Here is a 24,838-nt window from a genome sequence, read left to right on the forward strand (position 1 = left end):
CAAAATGTTTAAATAAATGTCCTGTTTTCCATTGCACAATCCTTTTCTTTGTGTTCTGCAAACCTCTCCCATTTCAATTAAATTATTAATTATTAGATATATGTGCTGCACCTCCCACTGCAGGTATATCATCAAACTCAGTAATATGTAATATAAACAAAATGTAAAGGAAGGTTTCTTCAGATATCAATAATGGACGTCATTAGACTTTAACCTTTTGAGGAAAAGTGAATGCTCTCTTTTAGCTAAGATCAAGTGTAGTATCAGATTAATGTATTTTCTCAGAGGAATTCCATTTTACATATCTGGAAAATATTATCAGAAAATATATTCTTTATTTAGGAAATTTCAATGGGGTTATCTAATTCCAACAATATCTTTACAGAAATTGCAAGGGAGGATTCAGTTTTCCAAATTTGGAGTTATATCATCATGATTGCTTATTATCAAATATTAAATACTGAAAGGCAACGATTGCAGAGGTGGGTTACAAATCCCAGTGCTATTGGTCTGCTCATACTTGTGCGTGCGCTTCTGTGTGCAATGCTTCCGGGCGGGTGGCCGGAAGGATCCGCCCAGAATTATCAAATGGAATATTTAATTTTTAAAAAGATTTGATTCTTTCCCCCCTGCCAAACTGACTTTACAGGGAAACCGAACTTTTAAAAATTGTGAGAAAGAAGATATGGAAAAATTGGGTGGAAGTGGCAATATTGACTTGAACCAACTGGTGACTTTTTTTTAACAGTTAAGAAATAAATATTATCTATCAGATGTAATCAAATGGCTAGTTATAATAAACACATTTGTTAACTACATTGCATGAATGGCAGCACTCAGTTTCTGCGACATCTGAGATATTAGAATAACTTGTTAAATTAAAACTAAAAACCCTACTATTAGTTTTTATAATTATTTGTTATCAATACATCAATTTATTATAGAAGATGTTAAGAAATGAATGGCATAAAGTATTAGATGTTCCTATATTATCTAGACAATGGGAGATTAGAAAGTGGGTCAATGAACCTCAAATTATAACTTATACAATAAAAATAATAATTTGGATTTATTGGACTGCATTAAATTTGTATAGAAAAGTAAAACAACATTTACAACCAAAACAACATTTTGTTGGAATGGTTTCAAATCCACTTTTAAAAAAATAAAAGGATGTATAATATTCTATAATAATGGTTTAAAAAAAACCAAAATAAACCAATAGGAAGAGATATACAGTAGAAGAAGCAGCATAATATTGAGTAAACATTTGCAGGAAAACAGGTCTTAACTTGAGCTGTTTAAAAGATGTATCTTGCAGTACCTCTTTTAATCAAAGCAGTGTATCCATAAAATCATCTTAGAATCCAATTGTCTTGAACTGAGGCTGAATATTTTTGTGTTGCAGGCAGACAGGCAGGCACACAAAATCATTACAAGAATAAAGTAATTTCTTCTATGTTAATACTGGGTAACAGTTACTAATAATGCCCCAGTCTGGCTAAGCTATTAAATTGTTCTATTTACAAAAGACAGGTAACAGAAGACAAAACACAGCAAAGTTTTAACACGATGAACTACATTAAATCTGTACCAAAACGAAGTAAGTGTGTGTTAACTAACCCACAGCATAACTGAACTAAACTGCTAATTATTTTTTTTTAAATTAGCATTGCTTACAATATGCAAAGCTTATTCAGGTGGTGCTTCGTTCTGCATTAACAAGTGCCAAGTGAAATTGACTGCTTTTATCTTCCACTTTTAGTTCCCTATAACTGCACGCCTACATTTAAGACTTCTTAAATGAGATATTTTTAAAGCACAGGAGAATTTAATGAAGAAGACTGACTGCGGTTCAAATGCTATGCATTTTGGATCAAAGTTATCCTATTCAAAGCTATTATCAATTTGATTGATTAGAACATCTGATCTAGTAGTTAAGGCAGCAGGCTGGAAACCAAGGGATAGTGAGTTCTACTCCTGCCTTAGTCATGAAAGCTGGTTGGATGACTTTGGGCCAGTCACTGTCTCTTAGCCCAACACCCCCTCACATGGTTGTGTTTGTTGGGATACTAGGAGAAGGAAAGAATATTATATATGTTCGCTGACTTGAGTTTTTTATATAGGATAAAAATCTAATCAGTCAATAAATAAAATAGGTATTATTGTTTCTTCAATAGGTTTGCTTGCATTTCTGTAACTATACGGAAATCTTTTTGAGAATAAGAACTTTAGTTCCTGTAAGACAATTTGATATTCACAGAATGTGGCTGCTGTATCTTTAGATTCCCTAACAATCTAAACTTACTTTTTATTTGATAAGCTCAAGAAGTTTGCTTTCAGAGATTTTCTGAACTTCTGCAGAGAAGAGCAATGGATAGCCTAAGGGCCAGATGAGCTATCCCAGATTCCTACTGCATCCTGACATTGTGCTTCCAACATTTAGATGAATAACTACATTTTTTCAGGGTTGTATTGACAAAATAAGGAACAAAATGAATGTCTTAATTGGCTATAAAGGTGATATACTTTTGCTTCAATGTCCTTTCAACCAATCAATCCTTTTGCCCCATCTATTATCAGTAATGCATCACTCATATCTTCTATAGCCCTAGGGGTCAAAAACAAAAAACTTATAAAGTATTTATATTTTCTTGTTTTTAAGGAAAGGCCATTAGAGAATGCTCTAACCTAGAATATTTCCAACAAAGAAATATTTTTACGGTTAAGAAATTAAATGAGAAGAAGTGTCTTGGTCTAACATTCTACTTTAGTCCCTTATATATAAGAAACTCCTTTGTTCCAAAGCAAAATAAATAAATCCATATACTGAAATGCTGCCTATTCTACAGCCAGTTAGTCCTGGCTGAAAAATAGAATTAAACGCTTGTCAATTCCACCTCTGGTCTTTTAGCTCGGGCTACTTAGGATCACTGTATATATATATAGAGGGGGGGGGCTCTGTGGCAGGAATCTGCAGAGTCAAAACAGGCCACATTGATTTCATTTCAAATGGATTCAGTACAGTACCATGCAATCAATCACTCAATATGCTGTGTAGAGGAAGAAGCCATCCTTAAGGACTTCTGAATGAAATACTGTCAGCGGAGGCCCAGATGATGGAAAAGAAGGAGAAATAATGTCTCCACAATGGAGAAGCAGACAAATTGCAAACTCAGTACAGCATTATTGCAAATGGAAATATAAGGAATTTGGAATTCTGGGAAAAAAGGGGGGGAAGTGGGGATATGGATACTCATGTGGAAACAAACAGGATTGGCTTCTGAAGCAACTGCATAAATCTAGAGTACATCCTGGCCAAGTTCAAAAATAGATGTTTCATCCCAATATTCACATAATGCAAAGTATGTCACACAAATTACTTGCACTATATGAGCCATACAATTATGTCAATTGCATCTGTACTTGACACTATATCAAAGTGTGTACTGCAAACAATAGCTGTCAAAAACATCTACAAATGTTTTTTTTTTTTTTCAGAATTACACATTGTACTAAAACCTTAATATGATTTTTCTGCCAAGAGTACACATCAAAATTAAAACAACAATTATTACTACTACTACATTTGTGTCGGAAGCATCTATCAAGGCACTTCTGGGTTGAAAGAGTCAGCCTGTGACATCAGTGTTGCCCAGGGGACGCCCTAAAGAATTATTTACCAGGGCTCTTTTCAGACTTTGTGTTAGAGCCAAAACATGTTAAAGCCAAAACATTCTATATGTGAATTGTATAATATACACACAAAAATAAATGATGTAATACAGAGGTGTGAAACTTGCATCGTCCCAGCAGCGTCACGTGACATATCGGGATTTCCCCCCCCCTTCACTAAACCAGTCATGGGCATGGCCAACACGTGACACATCCAGCCCATGGGCCGCAAGTTTGACAGCCCTGATCTAATACATCTGCCATTATTGCTGAATTTTAATTTTTAAAATAGTTCCACATTGTAGGCCAATCTCTCTAATCTGCAACCCTTCCACTATCCAGCCTACACACTGCTTAGAAATTCTAGGAATCACAACCTCAACACAATCATTTTAATTATTTTTCTTTGCATTTTTCCAAAGTCTCAACATCTTTTTTGTAATGTGGTGACCAAAGCTGGATGCAGTATTTCAGGTGTGGCTTTACTAAGGATTTATAAATTCTTCTCTCCTCATCAAAAATTTCCTTACTCTGCATGTCGAATGATTGTTACATTCAGCAAATGTCTCCTGAATTATCCCAGGAATTATAATGGATTAATTCCCCATTAATATAGTGGACTTGTGTTACATTTTTATGGGAGGAAAGTGATATAAGATTGATTATGCCGCTGCTCATAATTTGGTAGCAATTTATTTTAAACATTTCTACTTGTGTACGTGAAACCACTGAGAAACCATTCAGTTTTCTGCAAATTAGCTTTCTCTCACCATGAAAGCCAATTCAGGAAAGCATCTTGAAGACATGAAAATAAGATCAAATATTTGGTTAAATAAAAAACATCAGATCTGTTATGCTTATAAATCACATTGAAAAAAGAAACTGACAGAATAGTGTAAAAGCTGCTGAACAGATTCAGGCAGAAGAGGGCATGTTTCACTAACCTGATGGCACTGAATGAAGACATTTTTCTATAAAAGATGTGTGGGGGGTATCCTGCAAAACAGGTCACCTTGTAAACATTTGACAACAGATCACAATAGAGATTAAGGACTAAGAATAGTAATCATGAAAGTAGATACAAGACAGTCTACTGGACAGAAGACAAGAATTCTTTTATATAATCTATTACGTATCCTAAAGTTGAGGCCCTCTATAGCTTGTAATTTATTTATTCATTCATTACACCTTTTCCAGTACAGTCAGGGGTACACATACCTGGAAGTGCATTCCATTAAACTGAAACATAGGTGAGCAGCCAACTATGGAGAGATCATACAATTCAGAGATTCAATAGGAAGGCAATTCAAACAGATGTATGGATTGAATCGACTTTGCTAACGGGATTAACAAAGAAAATGCTAACCCAGCTTTCCTCGGCTTGGCTGTCTCTCCCCTCACAGCTGTTTGACATTCCTAGCAATGGCCCTGCTAGTTAGGAATTGAAATCAACACAATTGAAAAATGCCCAGGCAGGAAAGGGCTGGGCTCTACCATGTGAAATGTTCCCTTAACCAAAGCTACATTAGTACACAGTTTAGTTTTTAAAAGTTTCTCAGATAAAAACTTAGCCTTCTTAAAACTGCAGAGTGAGACCAGAATATTCTCCTAAAAGACAACTTACATTCTGGAAATTATCTTAAATTCAGCAAGGTGTGGTTTTTAAAGTTTGCTGGTTTACAAGCTTTGTTCCTATCCAGAAAAAAAGCAGTTTCCTATATTGGGGCAACGGGGACACTTTTAAAGAATGTTTAGAAGGCTCATTTGATTACAGAATGTCTAGTTATTTAGCCAGAGAAAGATAAGAATAGTTTCTTGGATTAATGAAAATCTAACAGAGTTGTGGGCTTTTCCTAATTAGACAACTAATTAAGAAATGATAGTTTCTGGGTGAGTTTACAGATTCTTAATTAGTGCAGATAAAACTATAGCTTTATTGGAATCACAATAATCAAAGGAGGAACCAAACATAGTTTTTTACACTATTCAACCCAAATCCAACCACATTTTAAATCATGACATTCTGAAAATGAATCAAGCCAGAAAAGAACCATAAACTCTAAAACACCTAAACAAGATTCTCTAAACATCAACATATCTTAGACTCTCACCTGACTACTCTTTTATTGCAAATATTAATGTATGAGAAAGAAAATAATGAAGTAGTCATAAAATGTGCATTGCTTCAGAAGTTCATTCAGTGGTGGGTTGCAGGCGGTACACCCAGGTATGGGCATAGCGGTGCCGGCCGGGAGCACAGCGTACCATTCTGGTATGGTGCTCTGGAGGGCCCACCCACTCGCCTGAGCTCCTTACCTGTATTTGAGCTCTTCGACGCATACGCACACGGAGCATATGCGCCGAGCAGCTGGAGCGTCACGGAGGCGTTGTGAAGGTAAGGACGCACGCACATGCTGTGGGGGATGCATGTGGGGGATGCTGGGCCCCATTGCACCATACCAGTTGCACTGAGATCCGGAACCCAGCTCTGAGTTCATTTCAAATATAGCCTTATATGAGAAGAAACATATATTATGTTTGTGCCTTCATTATGTTCGAGGTTCCCTTGGTTTTACAAGAACTCTTTCCTGAAATAATGGGATATCCTGATATCTAAAACAGGAAAGTGTATTTTTTAAGCTCATTGTGCCATTAATTTGCCCCTTGATTAAACTGGGTCTATTTTACAAAGTATTCCATAGCAAAATTGCTTTGGCAAATTTTATTTTTCTCTTTGCTGATGAATCTAATATTTTGGTTTTTACTATATTCTTTGTAGGGTAAAGCTATAGCAATGAGGTGGGGCAGACAGAGGGCTAGAAGAAAGGAAGGAAAGAGGAATGGAGAGATGAATATAAAAAAATAATAAAAATAATGCACAAAGTCAGAATGGAGAAGACAGTAGCAGTCAGCAAATGTCATCTCTGCAATGAAGCGAAGAAACAGTAGACCACCTGGTTAGCTGCCGCATGACATTTGCACAGACTGACCACAAACAATGACATGATAGAGTAGCAACAATGGTGCAGTGGAAGATCTGCAAGAAATACCATTTGTCTACAATCAAGAACTGGTGGGACCATAAAACTGAGAAGAAATACAAAATGAAGAAGCTAAATTAAGTGCTCTGGAACTTTAGACTTCAAACAGACAGGCACCACATAATACCCCAGACTTAATTGTTGATAAGATAGACAAAAAAGTTACCTGTAAGACTACAAAACATCAACACCTGCCTATCCAGGTGCTTGGGAAGAACTTGATAGACGGACAAAAATGCCAAATCCAGTCTGAACATCTGGCTGACTGTGACAAACCAAAATAATAATAGTAATTGCCTTTGGCAATTACACAGAAAATACATTAAAATTTAATTTATTATAATTTATGTAAATGTTATATGTTTTTTACTCCATTGTACGCCGCCCCGAGTCCTTTTCGGAAAGGGAGCGGCTAATAAATTTAAATTATTATTAATTATTAAAACAGCCAATGTGCTTAAGTCTTAAGCTTTGGTCTCAGGATTTATGAAACTAAACTACAATATATTTAGAAGATAGAGCTCAGTTGGATCTAAAAGAATATAACTCAAAATGTACTTAAAGCAGGTGTGAAACCATTGAAATCTGACATTTTTGTTGTGTACATAAGCAATATTTAAAGTAATCAAATAGTGATTTAAGGGCAGATTTCACAATACGATAACAACATAAAAAGTATGATAACTTGTTAAATAAAAGAAACAGAATATATTTGCCGCTACAAACACATATTCATACTCTTCTTATTTGTTATCACTTCATGTATGGTTGTCATGTAGAATTTGTGAAAATCTATTGTTTTCTGAGTACACATAATGTTCATTTTTATACCATTAAACTTAACATTATTTAAGATTTCTTAGAAAAAAAGTATTAAAATGCTTTGCATTAGTATGTTGGATGTGAAAGACCATTTATTTTATGGTTTTCTAATACTAATGTTTCCAAAGTAGAGACATTTTTGGTTTTGCATTTTTTTTATCGTCAGTACAACAGTTTCTGTACTATAGTTTCTCATATTACTTTTGGAATTCACTTCTTTTTTTTCCTTGTACATTTTGAAATGGAGAGATGAAAGACTGAGTGTCGCAATTGAAGGACAGAATATACAGTATTCCATTGATGTATTCTTGCTTTCTCCCATTCTAGTCAAAATAGACTGGTAGAGATGTTCTGTCTTAAACCAATATAGACCTTATGGTATTTCAGTTGCTAGTCTTTCCTCTAATGATGCAGTTTTGGCTGTGACTATTTCTGAATGAATCATCATAATTGTCTTAGAACAACCTATTCATTATCATAGCTGGAAACTATGACTTGGCTTTTTTATTCATAAGAAATGCAGAAGATCCAAATCCAGGTAAGTACTCTAAAAATAGATATTGCTTTATCCTTTCTTTGGAGGAACTTCATATCTATACATTACATTGCAAACGAAGAAGAAAAAGACACTAATATAAATTGCAAGCATAATCCCCCTTAAAAATGGGTCAGTAAAATGGTAGGATACAGTCTTAAAGCCCTCTTGTAGTATATTAAAATTCTATGTATCTTTAGATCTTTCCCATGAAATAGACTTGCTATCTGCTACTGGCTAGATCCAAAATCAAGAACAAGTTCCAAGTACTTGAAGGTAAGGCAGTAAGTAGAAACTAATCAAGGAGAGAACAACCTAGAAATAATGAAAGATTTCCTGAGTTGTAACAATTAATCAGTGGAACAGCTTGACTTCAGAAGTTGTGGGTGCCCCAACACTGGACGGGTTTAAGAAGAGACTGGGCAGCCATTTATCTGAAATGATATAAGACCTCCAAGTTCCTTTCCAATTCTGTTATTCTTGTTAAGCGACATCTTTAAATTTCTTTTACAACTTTTAACTAACTTTTAATTAATAAAACAGCATCAAAGCAATGATGTTACAATGAAAAACAATGACAATTAAAAAAAATAACATTTTAAAAATCCTCCAAAATTGTCCACATTAAACAGCTTAAAATCCCATAACATACAATGATATAACAAAAAGCAAATTTATGACTTTAACCCGAGGCTTGGTTGAACAGATATGCTTTAAGCTGAAGCTCAAAGCTCCCAATGCTTGGTGTTAGCTGCAATGGGAGACAGGAGAAATCTTATCGCCTTGGTATTTTTATCATGGTTTTCATACTCAGTTAGCAGTTCCTAATATCCAAGCAGATACACAGACGAAATACAAATAGAAAGGTGTTCTCATATACCTACGAGTTATAGAAATAGGCTTCATATGTCATTGACAACTTTCAACTTAGTTCAGTAGCAAAGTGACAACCAGTAATGCTACTGCAAAGTAGGGGTTGAGCTGAACTCCTACCTGTGACATTTTGCACTTATTGCAGCTTCTATGAGTAACACCACACATAACAGGAATCCTATTGAATTTACTAATATATGGATCACCATGGCTAAGAAACTAGCTGGAAGCAGCAGAAGACACTCCATTACCACAAAGGTTACATCTGTCTTCTCTAATAGTAATGCTGCATGAGCATCCTCACACTATGCCCTTAGTCTTTCAGAGAGAGAACAAACTTTTCTACAGTCTTGTCAAGATTCAGGTCAGCCTACTGAATTTAGCTGTCTCCCGTGCATCATAAATTCATCCAGAACCCGAATAACTTCTTTTAACTCGGGTAAGTCTAAGAAATAAAAATAGGGAGTCATTGGCTCATGAAAAATACCGATAACACTTTATTCCATGCCTCATAGCTATCATTTCTGGAATAATTTTATGATTGTTCCACACTCGGAGTCTCCTATTTCAGGTGGGCAGATATAGAAATGGAATAAATAAATAATAATCACATATAGATATTGAATGGCGCTGGGGGGGGGGGCAGATGGAACCCTGCAGACTTCACAGCTTAATTGCCTGGGAGCCAAATTGATGCCATTTGAATCTGGAAAAAGCAGAACCTTTTCCAATCCAAACAGCCATTACAAAAAGGCTTTGTGGTTAATACTACCAAAGCTATTGAGAGATCCAAAAGAATCAATAAGGTGATTCTTCCCTATTCTGTCATCCTATGAAAGTCATCGTTCAAGGAAATCAAAGTGGATTCAACCCCATAAGTCTGATCCCCCCCCCCCGAATTAATAGATGTCATTCAGAATCCAAACAAATTTCTACTAAAATGAATGAACCTGAAATTAGTCACCATTACTGTTTCATAAAAATGTGCTTCTCATGAATTATTATTCTGAATACCACCAGGTTCTTAATAAATAACATTTAAAAATGCAGAATTAAAACAAAACAGAGCGAACAGCAGGAGCAATAAATAATTCAGTCTGAACATAATTTTAAAACATGGCAAAATAAATTGCAGTAACTTTTTATACTTCTAATAGCTCCTTGCAGCAATGAGAAAAAGCTTGTCATTCATGGTTATCACGTAGCACATGTCAGTTCAAAATTTAAGCTATTTATCAGCTGCATAAACATTTACTTAGGTTTCCATTCCACCTGTCTTAGAGTGTGGGAATTGTTTCTTTGCATTTTGTTCTCTATTGTGTTTTTGTTTATTATACAGTGAGCTGCCTAGAGTCAGAGGGGCAGCTAATTTGAATTAAATAAATAAGCAAACTTGCTTCTTTGTTACTGTTTATTATTCAATTTAAATAGTCATCATCCATTCAAAGCAATTTAAAACACCAAATAGCAACTAACAACAACAAAAAACATAATAAAAACACATTGAACCAAAGGCAGGTTAATAAACCTCTTTACCCAATTCCTGTAGGAAAAGTCAGATTTTCGAAAAAGCAAGCAGAGTTGGGGTCATCGGGGGAGGGGGGCAATGCTGGATGTCCAGAGAGAAGGTGCAGTGACAGAAAAGACATGTGTCCTTTGTCCCACCAGATGCTTAAGTGACGTAACTATGAAGGTGCCAACTTTGTCAAATTGTATCAAGAGGACAGAGGATATAAGGAACAGATTACAACCAGATCCAGTACCAGGAAGGGTCTTATAGCAATAACAGTCAAACTTATATATCTCTCCATAGTGTTTTTTACGGCCTTCTCTAAGCAGTTTACAGAGTCAGAATATTGCCCTCAACAATTTGGGTCCTCATTTTACTGACTCTATAAGGATGAAAGGATGAATCAACCTTGAACCAATCAGGATCGAACTCCAGACTGTGGGCAAAGTTTGCCTGCAATACTGCTTTCTAACCACTCTTGTTATAGTTAGTAATCTATACTTTGAATTAAATTCAGGGGCCAACTGGCTACCGGTAAGATTTACAATACTTACAAAGAAGTGTTGCTACATGGACATACTGAAGGGTTTCCATAATTATTTGTACCAATGCATTATGAAGCATCTGAGAGATTTTCAAATACACCCCCATGTAGAGCACATTGCAATAACCTAAAGCATGAGAATAATAAATAGACCCTCTTAAACAAAAAACTAAACAAACAAATCTTCTTCTGCAAAAACCCTCTGCCATATGCCCTCCATGAAATCATCATCATTATTTTGGGTTTTTTTCTGGCCAACCAAAGCTTAGTTACTGTGACAGGTAAAACGAGGTTTTCTGGAAGTAGTAGTAGATTTAACAGTGCTGTCCATGATATTTCCCATAGGTCTAAATTAAAAATTCAGTGTCTTCATTTTCCACATTGAGCCTCAATAAATGAATATGTGGAACAAATTGTGTTTCTAATTGATTTGTAAAAAAGAAAAAAAAAAGAAAAACTGCAGTTTAATACTAAAACAGGAACAGTTTCTACTTATTCAGAACAGGTGGCAATCCTACCATGAACAGTTTTGGAAGAAAGGGGAGATCTAGAATACAGGCCCCTCCTTGTTTCTCTCTACAATTATATTTTTAAAATTTCCCACCAAATATTCAATCTTCTAAAATCTTCAAATACACACACACACACACACACACACACACACACACACACGTCTAATATGTAATACAGCCCAGGTTCAATTCCCAGTAAGGGTATGTCTAGCTGATGAGAGTTAAATAGCTTGAAATAGATCTATACTAGTCTCCCTTTATTTATTTATCAGCACAAATGCATACAAATCCAAGGAAATTTTGTATGTATGTATGTATGTATGTATGTATGTATGTATGTATGTATGTGTGTGTGTTACAACGCCTGGTATGCCCAAATATGGGAGGGAGCTCACTACTCCCCCTTTCTGTCCTTCGGCTCATTACAGAAAAGCATCCAGGCAGACAAATATATATATAAACACACACACACACACACACACACACACACACACACACACACACATATATATATATATATATATATATATTTGGTTAAGTGAAATGATGTTGATTTTTTCATTAAGCATTATAAAATCCTCACGTTATAGAATTTATTTTCAGAACAACTATATAATATATACCACTGCTCAAAATTTTTTAGAAAATGATAATGCCGTTGACTTGTTATCTCTTTATATGGGGTATAAAGTACCTCACACACAATAGCCTTGTCTCTTTTCTTCTGACAATAACTTTTCAGTAAAGTAATTCTGTAAATACAGCTATAGAAGAAACAAAATGATTAGCCCTCTTTCGTTTTGTAATCCTGCTTTGTAGTATAATTTCCTCAAAACAGAAAGCAGCAAGATAAAATGTTGACATGGAGATCAAAATTATACTTGTAACTCTGCCTTCAGTTCTACAGTATGATCACTTCAGATTAATGCTGGATGATCTATGCTGGTGCGGTGACACTGCCCTCCTCTGCTTGGCAGCAATGATATCCAATCACATACCAGCTGTCATACCAGTAGCTTCTCGGGGGAGGGGTGAGGGTGAGGGGTGAGGGGAAGTTGGAGCTTTTCAGGATTTATAAAACAGCTTTGCTTCCTGTTTATCAGATGGTTATGAATTTGGGAGGCTAAACCAAGAAGCTTTAGAGGACTTGTGCCTGAAACTGCCATAGTCTCTTTACAGGAGCCGTCTTGTCTTCTTCATCACCAGATGCACAAGAAACAATACTTTTGTCATTTTGGGTGGTCAGACATCACAATCTAGATTTGACTGCATCCGGATGGCCTGCATGGTTGCCAGAATTGGGGTTGTAGATGATGTGGGGGGACGAGAGTGGTTGGGAGCAGTAGTGGGGCCTTCTGGATGGCATGGGTGGTGCCTCTTAGCCAGCCTATGAGAGTGGCGGGTGTGTGGGTGGCTGATTGGTGGGTTATAATGTGGTTGTTGTCTGTGCTTCCTTGGCATTGAGATTGAGTGCTAAAGTGCCTGGGGATTCATATTCTTCCCCCCTTATATGTATGGTTTGCGTGGTGAAATAGGGGGGTTCTCTGTGTTGGGAACCAGGAGGTCTGGGTTGGGGAATATTGGGGCAGAGGTGGTATTCGGCTGGTTTGCCCCAGTTCAGGCAAACTGGTAATGGTGGCGGAGGGCTCACCCACCCAGACATCATCACAGATGCTCTGCACGTGTGCAAAAGGTTCTGCGCATGCACAGAAGCGCCATATGCAAGTGAAGCACATGCACTCCTGGTTCCGAACCAGTAGCAAAGATTAGAACATTTCATGCCTGATTGGGGCAGTACATTTTGGTAATAACTGATTTGGGGAGATATACCAGGAGGATGGGCCACCCTCAGGGAACATGATCCCAATGCTTTATACTGGTGCCTTGTTCCAGTCCCTGGACCCATTCCCATTTCTTGGTCATCAGACCTAGAGGCCCTGGTTTTCTGTTGCTGCTGCTAAATGCCAGCTCAATCTCTAATAAAGTCTCCTTCATTTGTGACTGGATCATATATGAAACAGGTGACCTGAGACCTAGCTGGATCCAGAAGGAAGGGGTAGTTCCTCTTTTGGAAATGTGCCCATTTGGGTGTCATGAGTAGAACAAGCTGAGAACCCAGAGTAAAGGTGGAGCATGGCGAATGTTATTTCGGAATCTCTGGTGGTTATCAGAGGTGCTACTCCACAAGCAACTAGACGTGAGATCCTCTTGAGTTCTAGGGATCAGTTGGGATCACTGCTACTGTACCAACTTCCCTGCTTGATAGTAACCTCCCTTTCTGAGCTCCTTGAGTCTAGTTCCCAGGTTCAATTCAAGGTGTTGGTTATAACCTTTGAAGCCCTACATGGCACAGGACTGGGACACTTGAGGGACTGCCTTTCCCTGATTACATTAATCCAACCCTTCTGGTCTGGCAGGAGAGGTGTGTGGAGGTACCACCAGTTATGGAATTTTGTTGGTTGGGATCTAGCAAGAAAGCCTTTTCTGATGTAGTTCCCACCCTATGAAATATTACTTCCCCCCAAGGTGAGGTTGGCTCCAACTCTTTTGGCCTTTAAAACATGGTTTTATCAATTAGCTTGGGGATCCCACAGTGGAATGAAGCCTCTTAGATGGTTATGTGATAGTCAATAAAATGAACTCTCTGTGTATTCCTATCATTTTGTTTTTTATTTGTTTGTTTCTTGTGTTTATTTTAATATAGATTGGCTGTTTTGACAGTTTTATGAGTTTTTTTTAATTGCCCAGAGTCACAATGTGAGATGGGCAGCCATACAAATGTGATTAAATAAAAAAATAAATAGTATAGTATAGTCTTTATTGTCACTGTACATCATGTATACAACAAAATTGGTTCATAAATATATGCCTTTGTTTCTTTGGTTTAGGACCACCTAGTCTAATACATTTTCTACCAAACCAAACAGAACATTGCTAGTTTTAATATACAACTAGTCAATGCAAATAAACCAAGTGTTAAAGGGTTAAATGTTGGGCCCAAGTAGATAGGTATTTCTGCTTTTAAAATGAGGCAGCCTGTGACTGAGCCTTTAAATAAGAAAGTTACTGTAAAAATGCTCAGGTTTGTTAGTAAGGTCATATGACATATGGCCAGATTCTTGTTTGTGTGCATTTCCAATAATCTTTAAATGCCAATTTCTAATTTGGTCTCCCTTTAAGAAGGGGGGGGAAAGGGGGGGAGAACCACCCATCCCTCTAGAGTTGAGAAAAGAAAAGAAAAAGAACCAATTGCCATGGCAACATTAGTAAAGGTTTTTCTTTTTTCTGTTTCCACAGATCATCTCCCTATTTACTAAATTTATTAAAGAAAGCAAGTAAAGGTTAATTTGTCTCCTACACAAACAAATGAAGTGCCAATGAACAGCACAGAGATCAAATGATACATGTGTGCTTGGTCAATAGTACCCCAGTATGCTGTGTCTACAATGGCTATATAGGAAGGACATCAGTATTCAGCTGGAGAACACATTCACATTTGGACTTAAAAAAAAACATTGGATAAGTGGAACAATAAGGGATCTAAGACCCATTAAAGGCAAAAATATTGCTCTTTCCTTCTGCAGGATTTGTATTAGGTAGGTTCTCAATATTTCCACTTTCAAGAAATCCAATTTATATAGTATGCTTCCGAAATCAGCATTATGCCTAGCTACAAATAGTGCCTAAAATGGTTTTATTTAAAAATCAAATCTCCTATACAATATACTCAAACACCCAGTTATACTGCAGGATTTGTGTGTGTACTTTCATAATGTGACCTCTCCAAGATAGCTATTAACTTTATAGGAAAGGCATGGGGAAGGGGACTAAAATGGCACATTAAGTTCTGTATTGTATAGAAGTTATATAGCGATGATTCTGGCAACTAGGAGTGAAGGGAATGGAATTATTAGTCTTCCAACAGCTAACAGAATAACAGAGTTGGAAGAGATCTTCCAGCCCCCTTCTCAACCAGGAAATCCTGTAATATTTCAACCAAATGGTTGTCCAGTTTCTTCTTAAAAATCTCCAGTGTTGGAGCATCCACACCATCTGAGGCAAGTCATTCCACTGATTGATTGTTCTCACAGCCAAGAAATTTCTCCATATTTCGAGGTTGGTTCTCTCACTAATTAGTTTCCATCCATTGCTTCTTGTCCTGCCTTCAAGGTGCTTTGGAGAATAGCTTTACTCCCTCTTCTTTGCAGCAGCCCCTTAGATATGGAACACTACTATCAGGTCACCCCTAGTCCTTCTTTTTATTAAACTAGGCATACTCAATTTCTGCAAACATTCTACATACGTTTTAGCCTCGACCTAATAGTCTTTGTTGCTCTTTCCTGCACTCTTTCTAGAGTCTCAACATCTTTTTTAACATTGTAGCAATCAAAACAGGATGCAAAACAGAGACATGAACAAAAAGTACTTCCACATAACACCATTTTCATGTTTCCACTCTTCCAAATCATTTTATAAATTCAAAGTGCAACCATCTCCATTTCTGCAGAACAGGCAGTAATTGACCCATACTCTCCTCTCAATAGACCAAGAAAAAGGTAGAAAAAGTAAATTCTATAAGTACATTGCATCAAGGAACCACAGATCCTGGTCGAAGTCCCTTTACCCCTTCTGTTCTATCTAAAATAAAATAAAACAAAACGCTAGCAATCTCATGTCCAGGTTTTCAATGCATGTTGTATGCATTCATTTGGTCATTAAAAAGAATTCTGAGGATTTATAATTGGAGTAGCTGCCAGCTCCGTTCTTCCTGCATTAAAAATGACAGTTTGTCAATCTTCATCCATGATTCAGTTAGACAACTGATAAGTGTCACTTTAATAAATCAAAATCACAGTAAGATAATCTGTAATTTGTGTAGAAGTTGCTTATCAAAGCAGTCATCTAGAAGGTATACATCAAAAAATTAAAGCTTCTTTAAACAACAAAATTAAGGCTGTTTATGTACTTTTTTACCTCTTCTCAGTCAAAACTAGGGAAAACCTGGAAAATAGATTAAAAACTGTATCATTCAATAAATCAAACAAAATTATTATGAACATATTAAAATAGCAGAACAGTCTGAGATAAAAAATACACAGACAAAAGGAGCAATTGGTACTTGAAATTCAGTTCTCGGATCTCTTCAAATACAGAACCAAATTATATTATGAAGGTGAATTCTATGCCACTACTATATTAGCTTTGGCATTTAGAAACTTTGGGGAAAATGCTTAAAATAAAAAAAGTAAAATTCTTGTAGATAAGAATGTATTTGCTTATGCATTTTCATTCCTCTCTAGGCTGCTCCTAGAAACACAAACCATCTGCTATTTTTTTTATTTACTGTACTCTATATATTCAATAGCTGCTCTTGGTTTTGGCAAGTACCTACCCAAACAGCAACAGAAAAATGAGCCTTCTTTTTCCTCCCTCATTTTCTCCGTACTTATTTGAATCCCATTTAGGAAAACAGCTTCACAGTATGAGAATCATTATTCTACAAGCAATGAAAATACAATGCATGGGGTCTTTTCCACTCGTATATATGAATAGGCATTAAGCATAGTAGGGAACCTTTAGTTGTTGTGGTTCTAGTAATTATTTTGACAAAGTGATAGCAGCAAGTAGAGCACATATATAAAAAGCACGCTTTAAAACTAAAATCTTAAGTTACAGCATATACATGTGTGTCTAGTTCAAAATGTTTCTGGTTAAAGAAATGTATTTACTCCCCTGCATTTCATTTCTTGCTATAGGAAGCTTGGCAGTGGAAGTATCATATTATCTAAACTTGTTTTGTATCCTACCTTGTGGGCTAGTACAAGGAAAAAGTGGATTATATCTGTTATGGTCACACACAACTTTTTAAGGAACAGGAGGGAGGACATGCCAAGCATCTAATTTGAATTATTTTATTTTCATTTTTCTTTCACTGTATGCTGTACATTTTGGTAGATTTAATGCATCTCTCTAAAAGAAATGAAATTTGAAAATATTCCATTGCTTTAAGGGAGAAAGTACCAATCCTTAATAAATCATTACAAAATACAATGACTATTCATTATTATACCTTCGCTAGTAAATAGATGTTGATATTTCTAAACTGTTTTTCCTTAAATAGTCACTATTAAAATATAATGCTTGGCCTTTCAAATAATTTCAAAATTATTTCATTGACTTGATAAAGACAAGCTTGTTAAATGATTGCTTGCCTGTTTGTGATGAATAAAAATTGCCTCCAAAGAAATGCAGTATACAGAATCTTGAAAATGGAATGTGATTGACTATTGTTTTTCCAAACGATTGATGCGTAATCATGCTAGGAAGGATTTTTGCATACTAGGAATTTTTGGTGGACTTACTTCCAGAGCTGCTATATTTGTTGTCTTAGTAACTAGTATGGCTTGAAATGTCTGCACTATAAATTGCTATTGGTTTTGGGCCAATTAGTATCAATACTATGTCTAACTAATTCCTGCATTCTCTTATGGTACATGCTGTTTCCTTGTGACTAACTTTAGTTCATAAGCTCTTGGAAATAGGAACAATATTGTGTACACTACGTACAGTGATACTCTGCATAAATAAATAGTAATTTCCATGGCAGTTGCCACAGAATTCTAGAATTATTGAGGGTCCCTAATTCTCTCACAGGACGTCTAATCTGATAATCAGAACTCCGATATGCTCAAACTAAGCACACACAAAAACTAATGTAATATTAACTCTTAAGATCAAAATGCTTCTGATAATCAGAAAAGCCAGATAAGGTGCGTACGCTGATTTCACCCAACAGGGCCAGTTTTTCTAGGACCGATATTTTCTCTAAAAAAAAAATAATTAAGGAAATATGCTTATAAAACCAGTTTTTAGTTTAGATAAGAGATGGCAAAATGTCTTGTCCTTACAGCCTCAGCATGTACGAGTATAAGTAGTCAGCTCAGCATGCTAGGTGTACAGTATATTGAAATGGACATGCTAGTAGCAATGAACAGTGGAAACAGCAAATGAAATCACAGAACTGCTTCTCAATATAAATGTTGGATGAAATACAGTGAGAAGAAGGGCTCCTTATTCTGCAATGCTTCAGACAGTCACAGGTTGGACACTGCTGTAGCCTCACTGTTAGATATAATATTAAGCTATCTGACTAGCATGTATATCCCCCCCCCCCAAAAGTATTTTCCAAAGAGTGAGATGTTAAAATAAATATGTTCATGTTCCTTTGGAAGTATGTGCTATTTAAGTGGGTAAACACATGCAAACGTTTTGCTGAATAGTCACAGTTAATGGTGAGCTTTATTAATAAGACACCAGTATGTTCATTTTAATATAATAAAGCCAGAGAAAAATGGCTGTATAAAATGGCATCACATTTTTCCCTTTAGTTGTAAAAAAAGTATCCTAGATATTGAACAGTGTAAAAAAGAAAAGGGAACTAGGACATGTGTGGAAAATTTCAAAGAGTATTTATGTTCAAAGTTTCATATTTGGGGTTCATAAAACTCAGTAAGTGATTATGATTTTTAGGCTTCACTGGGATTTTAGATAACACATAGCCTTGGGGTTTATATAATCTACCTTCTTAACTCATATCTAGAGAAATGAAAACCCCTATGCATCTTTTTTTATTATTTGATAAATAATAAGGAAAAGATTCTCCATCTAAATTAGTTGGAATAAAATCAGAAGAGGAGGGTTATCATGAAATAACTGTGTCACGGTTTTTAACGTGCTCCACATTTTATGATGGGATTCAGAAACTATCTTAGTAGCAAACAGGATTAAGTCCTTGGACCTTCAATCAAGCCTTTAAATTTTTCAATACATAATGCACACATAAACATTATTTTCTTGGAGAAATGTTGACATGGGAGGACCCTGTTCCTTTGCCCGAGTGGATGAGACTTGGGATATTAAAGAGTTAAGCATTCCTGATCTAGGGTATTGGGAGATGACCTTTTGATAAGTGAAGAACAGAAGAGGATATTGTTTAATAAATTGCTTGACTTCTGCCATCATGGTCTAAGTCAAAAGGTCAAAAGACCCACAGGCACACCCTTGAAACTGAGGGGGGGGGAGGTTCTTTAGACTATATCGTCTTAATATATAATCATTGTCCTGTTAGCTCTTTAAATTTAAAGTGCAAAGTGCAGCTTTTTTTTTTTTAATCAGGGAAACTAAGCTAGTGATTCAACTGAAACCTTTCAGTGAATATGTTAATGAGGAAGGAAATTAAGATGTTCTCCCAGGCTCTGGATCTCTGCAGTCACTAACTGTAGATCTTTTTCTGCCAATCTCAAAAGCATGGAAGCAAAGCAGCCACATAACTAATCTTTCTTCTTCTTCTTCTTTTTCTATTTTTATTTTTTTCTTTGGCCAGGCTATAGATCTCCTTCCTTCTTACAGAACATATACATATATATGTTCTCCCAAATCAAACATACAGTAGTAGAATCGTTCTGAATAATAATAATAATAATAATAATAATAATAATAATAATAATAATAATAATAATAATAATAGTAATAACAACAACCCCGTAGCAAATGCCTTTCTACAGTATTCCTCATTTAATCACAAGAAGTAATTCTTTCCCTTTTCTTTCAAGAGATGTGCTACTATTCAGCTTCTTGCACATATTAAGAACCTATTAATTACTGAAAGTGAAGCTGTACTCTTCTAACCTTAATTCCTCCCATGTTCTTTATAATTAGCCAGTAGTGCTTGTTATTAGTGTGACAGAGGTATAGAAGAGGTTTTCTTACATTTATCTTTTTTTTCATTTTGGATTTTAGTACGATGATTTATAACCCTCCCTAATTTTGTGCTGCTATGATGACAAATGTATTTCAACTTTAATTCGTATCAAATCACGTACCAAGAAAACATATGATGAATTGCACTGACATTGCAAAAACTTTTTCTTATCGCAAATAATTGAGTTGCAGGACTAAGTCTTGAAATGTATCCCCAATGTTTGCTTAGTTAAATGAACTTGTATTGTTTTTCAGCTTGAAGGCATTTATTAAAATTAAGGTCAATAGATGGAACATCAATTCCTGTAGGTCTTTCCTATAAAAATATTTTGAAAGGAGCCTTAGATATAATAATCCTTTTAAATATGATCATATTTAGCAAATTATATTCAATTGTTAAAATATGGATTTTAATGCACATACACACACACGTACACACACACACACACACACATGATAATGATAAAATACATTTCTCTAATTGTGAAAATGAAAGGAACATTACAAGCAGCATGCCATCATATTTCTCCATCGAAATGCTGCCTTTCAGATTATTCCGCATTCAATCTATATTGATAAAAAAGCTGATTATTTCCTTTGCACGGTACAGTTGAAATAAAGAGTTGCTTTGTGTTCTGTTAATTGGGATTTTATGTACTTAGAAAACTAAGGCTGATCTATTAATAGGTGATGGCTATTTTTTTCAGTCATTCTATAAGCAGTCTAATTCCAATCACAGATTTTCATTTTGCTAAATTTAGACACCAGAGCTGTAGTGCTTGAGAACATAAAATGTTGAGGAAGAAAAACTCACATGTCACAGCTTTTGCTTCCACTGTCTTATTCTTCTACCTGTTGTCTAGTCCACTGCTACATCAGAATGCACTGCAATATTTTTCCCTCCTCTAAAGTGACACAAACTATTCTTAACTCTTACAAAACTGCTCCCAATGGTACTCTTCACTGTGAAATAAATCTCCTTTATCTGTGAGCCACATACATTTGATCAGTGCCGATTAAGCATGACTCTGTACACAGAGGTTCCTACATGATAATAAGATTAAAAATAAACCTAAAATCGCAAGTGTCAAGTGCCAGTCATGATGCACTTAATGAAAGAATCAGAGGTTTAAGTCCTCAAAAGTAGCTGAAGAAGAAAAAAAAACCTGTACCAATATTATAACTTTTCCCACTCACTTTCTTCGGGATTTAATACAATAGGATCGGCATTGATACCATTGGATGAGCCCATTTAACTGGTACGTAATTTCCTTTCTTGGGAAAGGGATCTCAGTGCTCCTTTGCAAACTGGCAAAATTGGTGGTACAGGCAGCTGTTAGCAACTACGTCATAACAGTTTGATTTGCTAAAACAGGGGTGTCCAAACTTGGGAACTTTAAGACTTGTGGACTTCAACTCCCAGAATTCCCCAGCCAGCCTGGCTGGGGAATTCTGGGAGTTGAAGTCCACAAGTCTTAAAGTTCCCAAGTTTGGACACCCCTGTGCTTAAACATGCAAATGCCTGCATTTCTTTTCCATCAAACTTCACACACACACACACACACACACACACACACACACACACAATCTGGAGCCCCAGAGCTGAAATGCTGGACACATAGCAAGATTATTAAGTGGCATCAACAGGAGGGCAAAGGAAAATTTTTGGCTAGTCAAAGAGGAACCCCCATGGGCAAACAGTAACACCATTTTCTTGTACTCCCAAGAGAACAAAAAAGAATGAGAGCACCAGAATGTGGGGAAGGAATGAAATGAAAGATTTTTCTTCTTACAGCAGAGAAACCGGATGAAATCCATCATGGTGGATATCCCAAGACCACAGCCATAGATAAGGAGGCTGGGAATTCTTCCAGTAGTAACCCCAAACATATTCAGTAGGTCCCAACACACACTCACTCACACTCACTAACTCTCACTCTCTCTCTCTCAAAGGTCAATCTTCATTTATACAGAAGCTGGCCTTTCAGCACCATTTTGAAGCATGTCAGATATTTCAATTCCTCGTTCTTTATTCAAAGTGAGTAAAATGACATCAGAGGCAGTAAAGAGCCAGGCATCACTTGTCACCTGCAGTAGCTCCAGGGATGTAGCTGAAAGAGGGAGCTTCAGTGCACGAAAAACACAACTTGCTTTGGCTCCAAACTCTGCAAACCTTAGATCACAAATCTCAAAAGAAACAGAAATATGTCCTCTCTGCCTCTTGCCTTGCTCCCCACCCCTCTGGCAACCCAAAGTAATTCAAAGAAAGCCAAAAAGGAGAAGGGGGAGGGAGGGAAGGAGGAGGGGGAAGGCAAGGGGAATCTCCATGGATGCTCACTTCACAAAATGACCCCCATCACTTTAGAGGGCGGCAACATAACATAATTAAGAGCACCTACACATGAGGAATAGGTAGCAGAATCAGGACAGAAATGTTTGAACGTTGTATTCTTTTCAGTAATTTTCTAAAAAAAAACAAAATAAATAAACTAGGGCAGCAAAAACCAAAGAGCAAAGAAAGGCGGGAGCATCTTCAATTTTTTCAAGAAGCCAACTATAGAAAGAGACTTTTGCTGTGTGCTGGTCACACACATGAAGCTGGGTTTTAACAGGGAGCTTCAAGGGAAACAAGAGAAAGGCCAGTTTCAACAGTGGTAGGTGCTGTTATCTTGGAGTAGCAGAATCATGGTTACCGGTATCTCTTCCACATGCACCCCCCCACCCACCCCCACACACAATAAAACACTTGAAAAAGGCCAGCTAATGAGAGGCAAAGGCAATTCAGAAGATATTGTTGGGCATGTGTGTGTGTGTGTAGAGGGGGAATGGAATGAGTTGTGGGGCCAGGGTCAACAATCAACTGGAAGTTGTGTAATACTCCAATATTCTGCCCACCTCAATTGCAAAGATAAAAGAATCCCAACCAAGCCAATGTGGGCTGATTGGCCAGTGGCAAAGAAGTGATTCCTGGAATGTGGGTCCCTGCCTGCCTCCATGCAAGAGGTTAGAGAAGGCTGGTGAAGCATGCCTACACACACACACACACACACACACACACACACACACACACACACAGAGCCCATTTTTTTAAGGCTGAGCACCAAAGAGAGTTTTTTTGTAGAAGCCCCGTGGAAAGGAGAGAGCCCCAAGGAAGATGACTCAAGCGCCGCTCTCCTTCCCTGCTGGCTTTCTGCAACTTGCGAAATGTACAAAGTGCTTAGCCAAGCTGGTCGGGGAAGGCTTAACCTCACGGCCAGCTTCCTCTCGGTGGGCAGAGGGAGAAGAAGGTGGCATGTGGGGGGCAAAGAGCTCCATGCCCCTGGGAAGTGGACGCCTGCTATTTTTAAAAGGATGTGGGGAGGGGGGAAGCCTTGGTAGCCACCCTTAGCATTTCCTCCCATCCATCCATCCATTCACCCCCGCCTACCCATTCATTCTTCCAGGCAAGTGAACCTCCATCCATCCCGGGATAGTCCCGGACACAAGGCAACAGACCGTCCCCCAAACACGGGAGAGCCCTAGGCGGGGTGGAAGAGCCGGTGCCGTTTTGAACGAGTGGACGGTGGGCAAAGAGGGCAAAGGGGCCGTCATGCTCGACCAACGCCGCCTTCAACGAAAGTCCCCCGAGGGACGATGTCAGAGGCGGCAATGCCGGCCGGAGACCAAGCAAGCCAACCGGCCCGGGAAAGAACCACCACCACCACCACCACCAAAAAAAAAAAAAAAAGCTTCCCGGTTCGTGCCCCATCCTCTTTCGCCTCCTCCGAACGAGGCAGCTCCGCTTCGCTGGAAGAAAAAGACGCCGCCGGCGCCGGCGCTTACCCTGAGCTGCAGTGAGGAAGCCCGCGCCGAGCACCACCAGCAAAGCCTCGAATCGCTTCCACGCAGTCATCTCTGCAGTTATTCCACACACATAGAGAGAGGAGCGGCGGGCGAACCAGCTAGACGGAAGCAGCCGAGGAAGGAGGCTGGTTGGTGGGGCGCGCGGGCGGGCGGCGGGGAGCGCGAGCGTGGTGTTTGAGGTGGGGGGGGGGAGAGAGGGACGCCCCTCAGCGGCGAGCGCGGCTTCCCGTCCGGGCCCCCAGTGCCGAATGGACTAAAGCCGCCGGGGCCAAAGAAGAGTCACCAGGCGATGCCGGGCAGCGGCGCAGCGGCCAGCGAAGCTCCGGGTGCCGCGAGTGGCAGCCGCGGCGGCAGAGCCTTCGACGCCTCCTCCCGCAAGACTGCCTGCCTGCCTCCGCTCGGCTCCTTCTCATAGCATCAAGTGCCGGCGAACCCACTGCGGGGACGGGCACGCTGGAAAGGGATCCTCAGCTCCGCTCCGCTCCCACGACTCTCTCTCTTTCTCTCTCTCTTCCTTCCCAGGCAAGGAAAACAACAGCCGGCAACAACCTCGCGACGTCTGTCGACGAAGAGACGCCAGGCACGGGAGGGCGAAGGAAAGGAAGGCGGCGGAAGGCTGTTGGAGAAGCCGCTGAAGAAGAAGAGGAGGGGGAGGGAGAGGAGGAAGAAGAAGAAGGGAAAGGGCGCGGGCGTGAATGGAAAGCCCCCCCCCTCCCGTCGGGA

General features: G+C 38.1%; 1 protein-coding gene across 1 annotated transcript in view; it reads right to left on the reverse strand.

Annotated features, from left to right (window-relative positions):
- CSMD1 (CUB and Sushi multiple domains 1) overlaps window positions 1–24,164 on the reverse strand; it is a gene marked incomplete at its 5' end in the record, with an annotated part of 1,188,747 nt that extends 1,164,583 nt beyond the window's left edge. The window contains one exon of the mRNA XM_081942958.1: window positions 24,095–24,164. Within this exon, the coding sequence (XP_081799084.1) occupies window positions 24,095–24,164 (70 nt within the window). The remainder of the gene's footprint in view (window positions 1–24,094) is intronic.
- Between the last annotated feature and the right edge of the window lie 674 nt (window positions 24,165–24,838).

The sequence above is a fragment of the Natrix helvetica genome (assembly GCF_964273705.1).
Source record: "Natrix helvetica genome assembly, chromosome: 2".
NCBI classification, from domain to species: Eukaryota; Metazoa; Chordata; class Lepidosauria; order Squamata; family Natricidae; genus Natrix; species Natrix helvetica.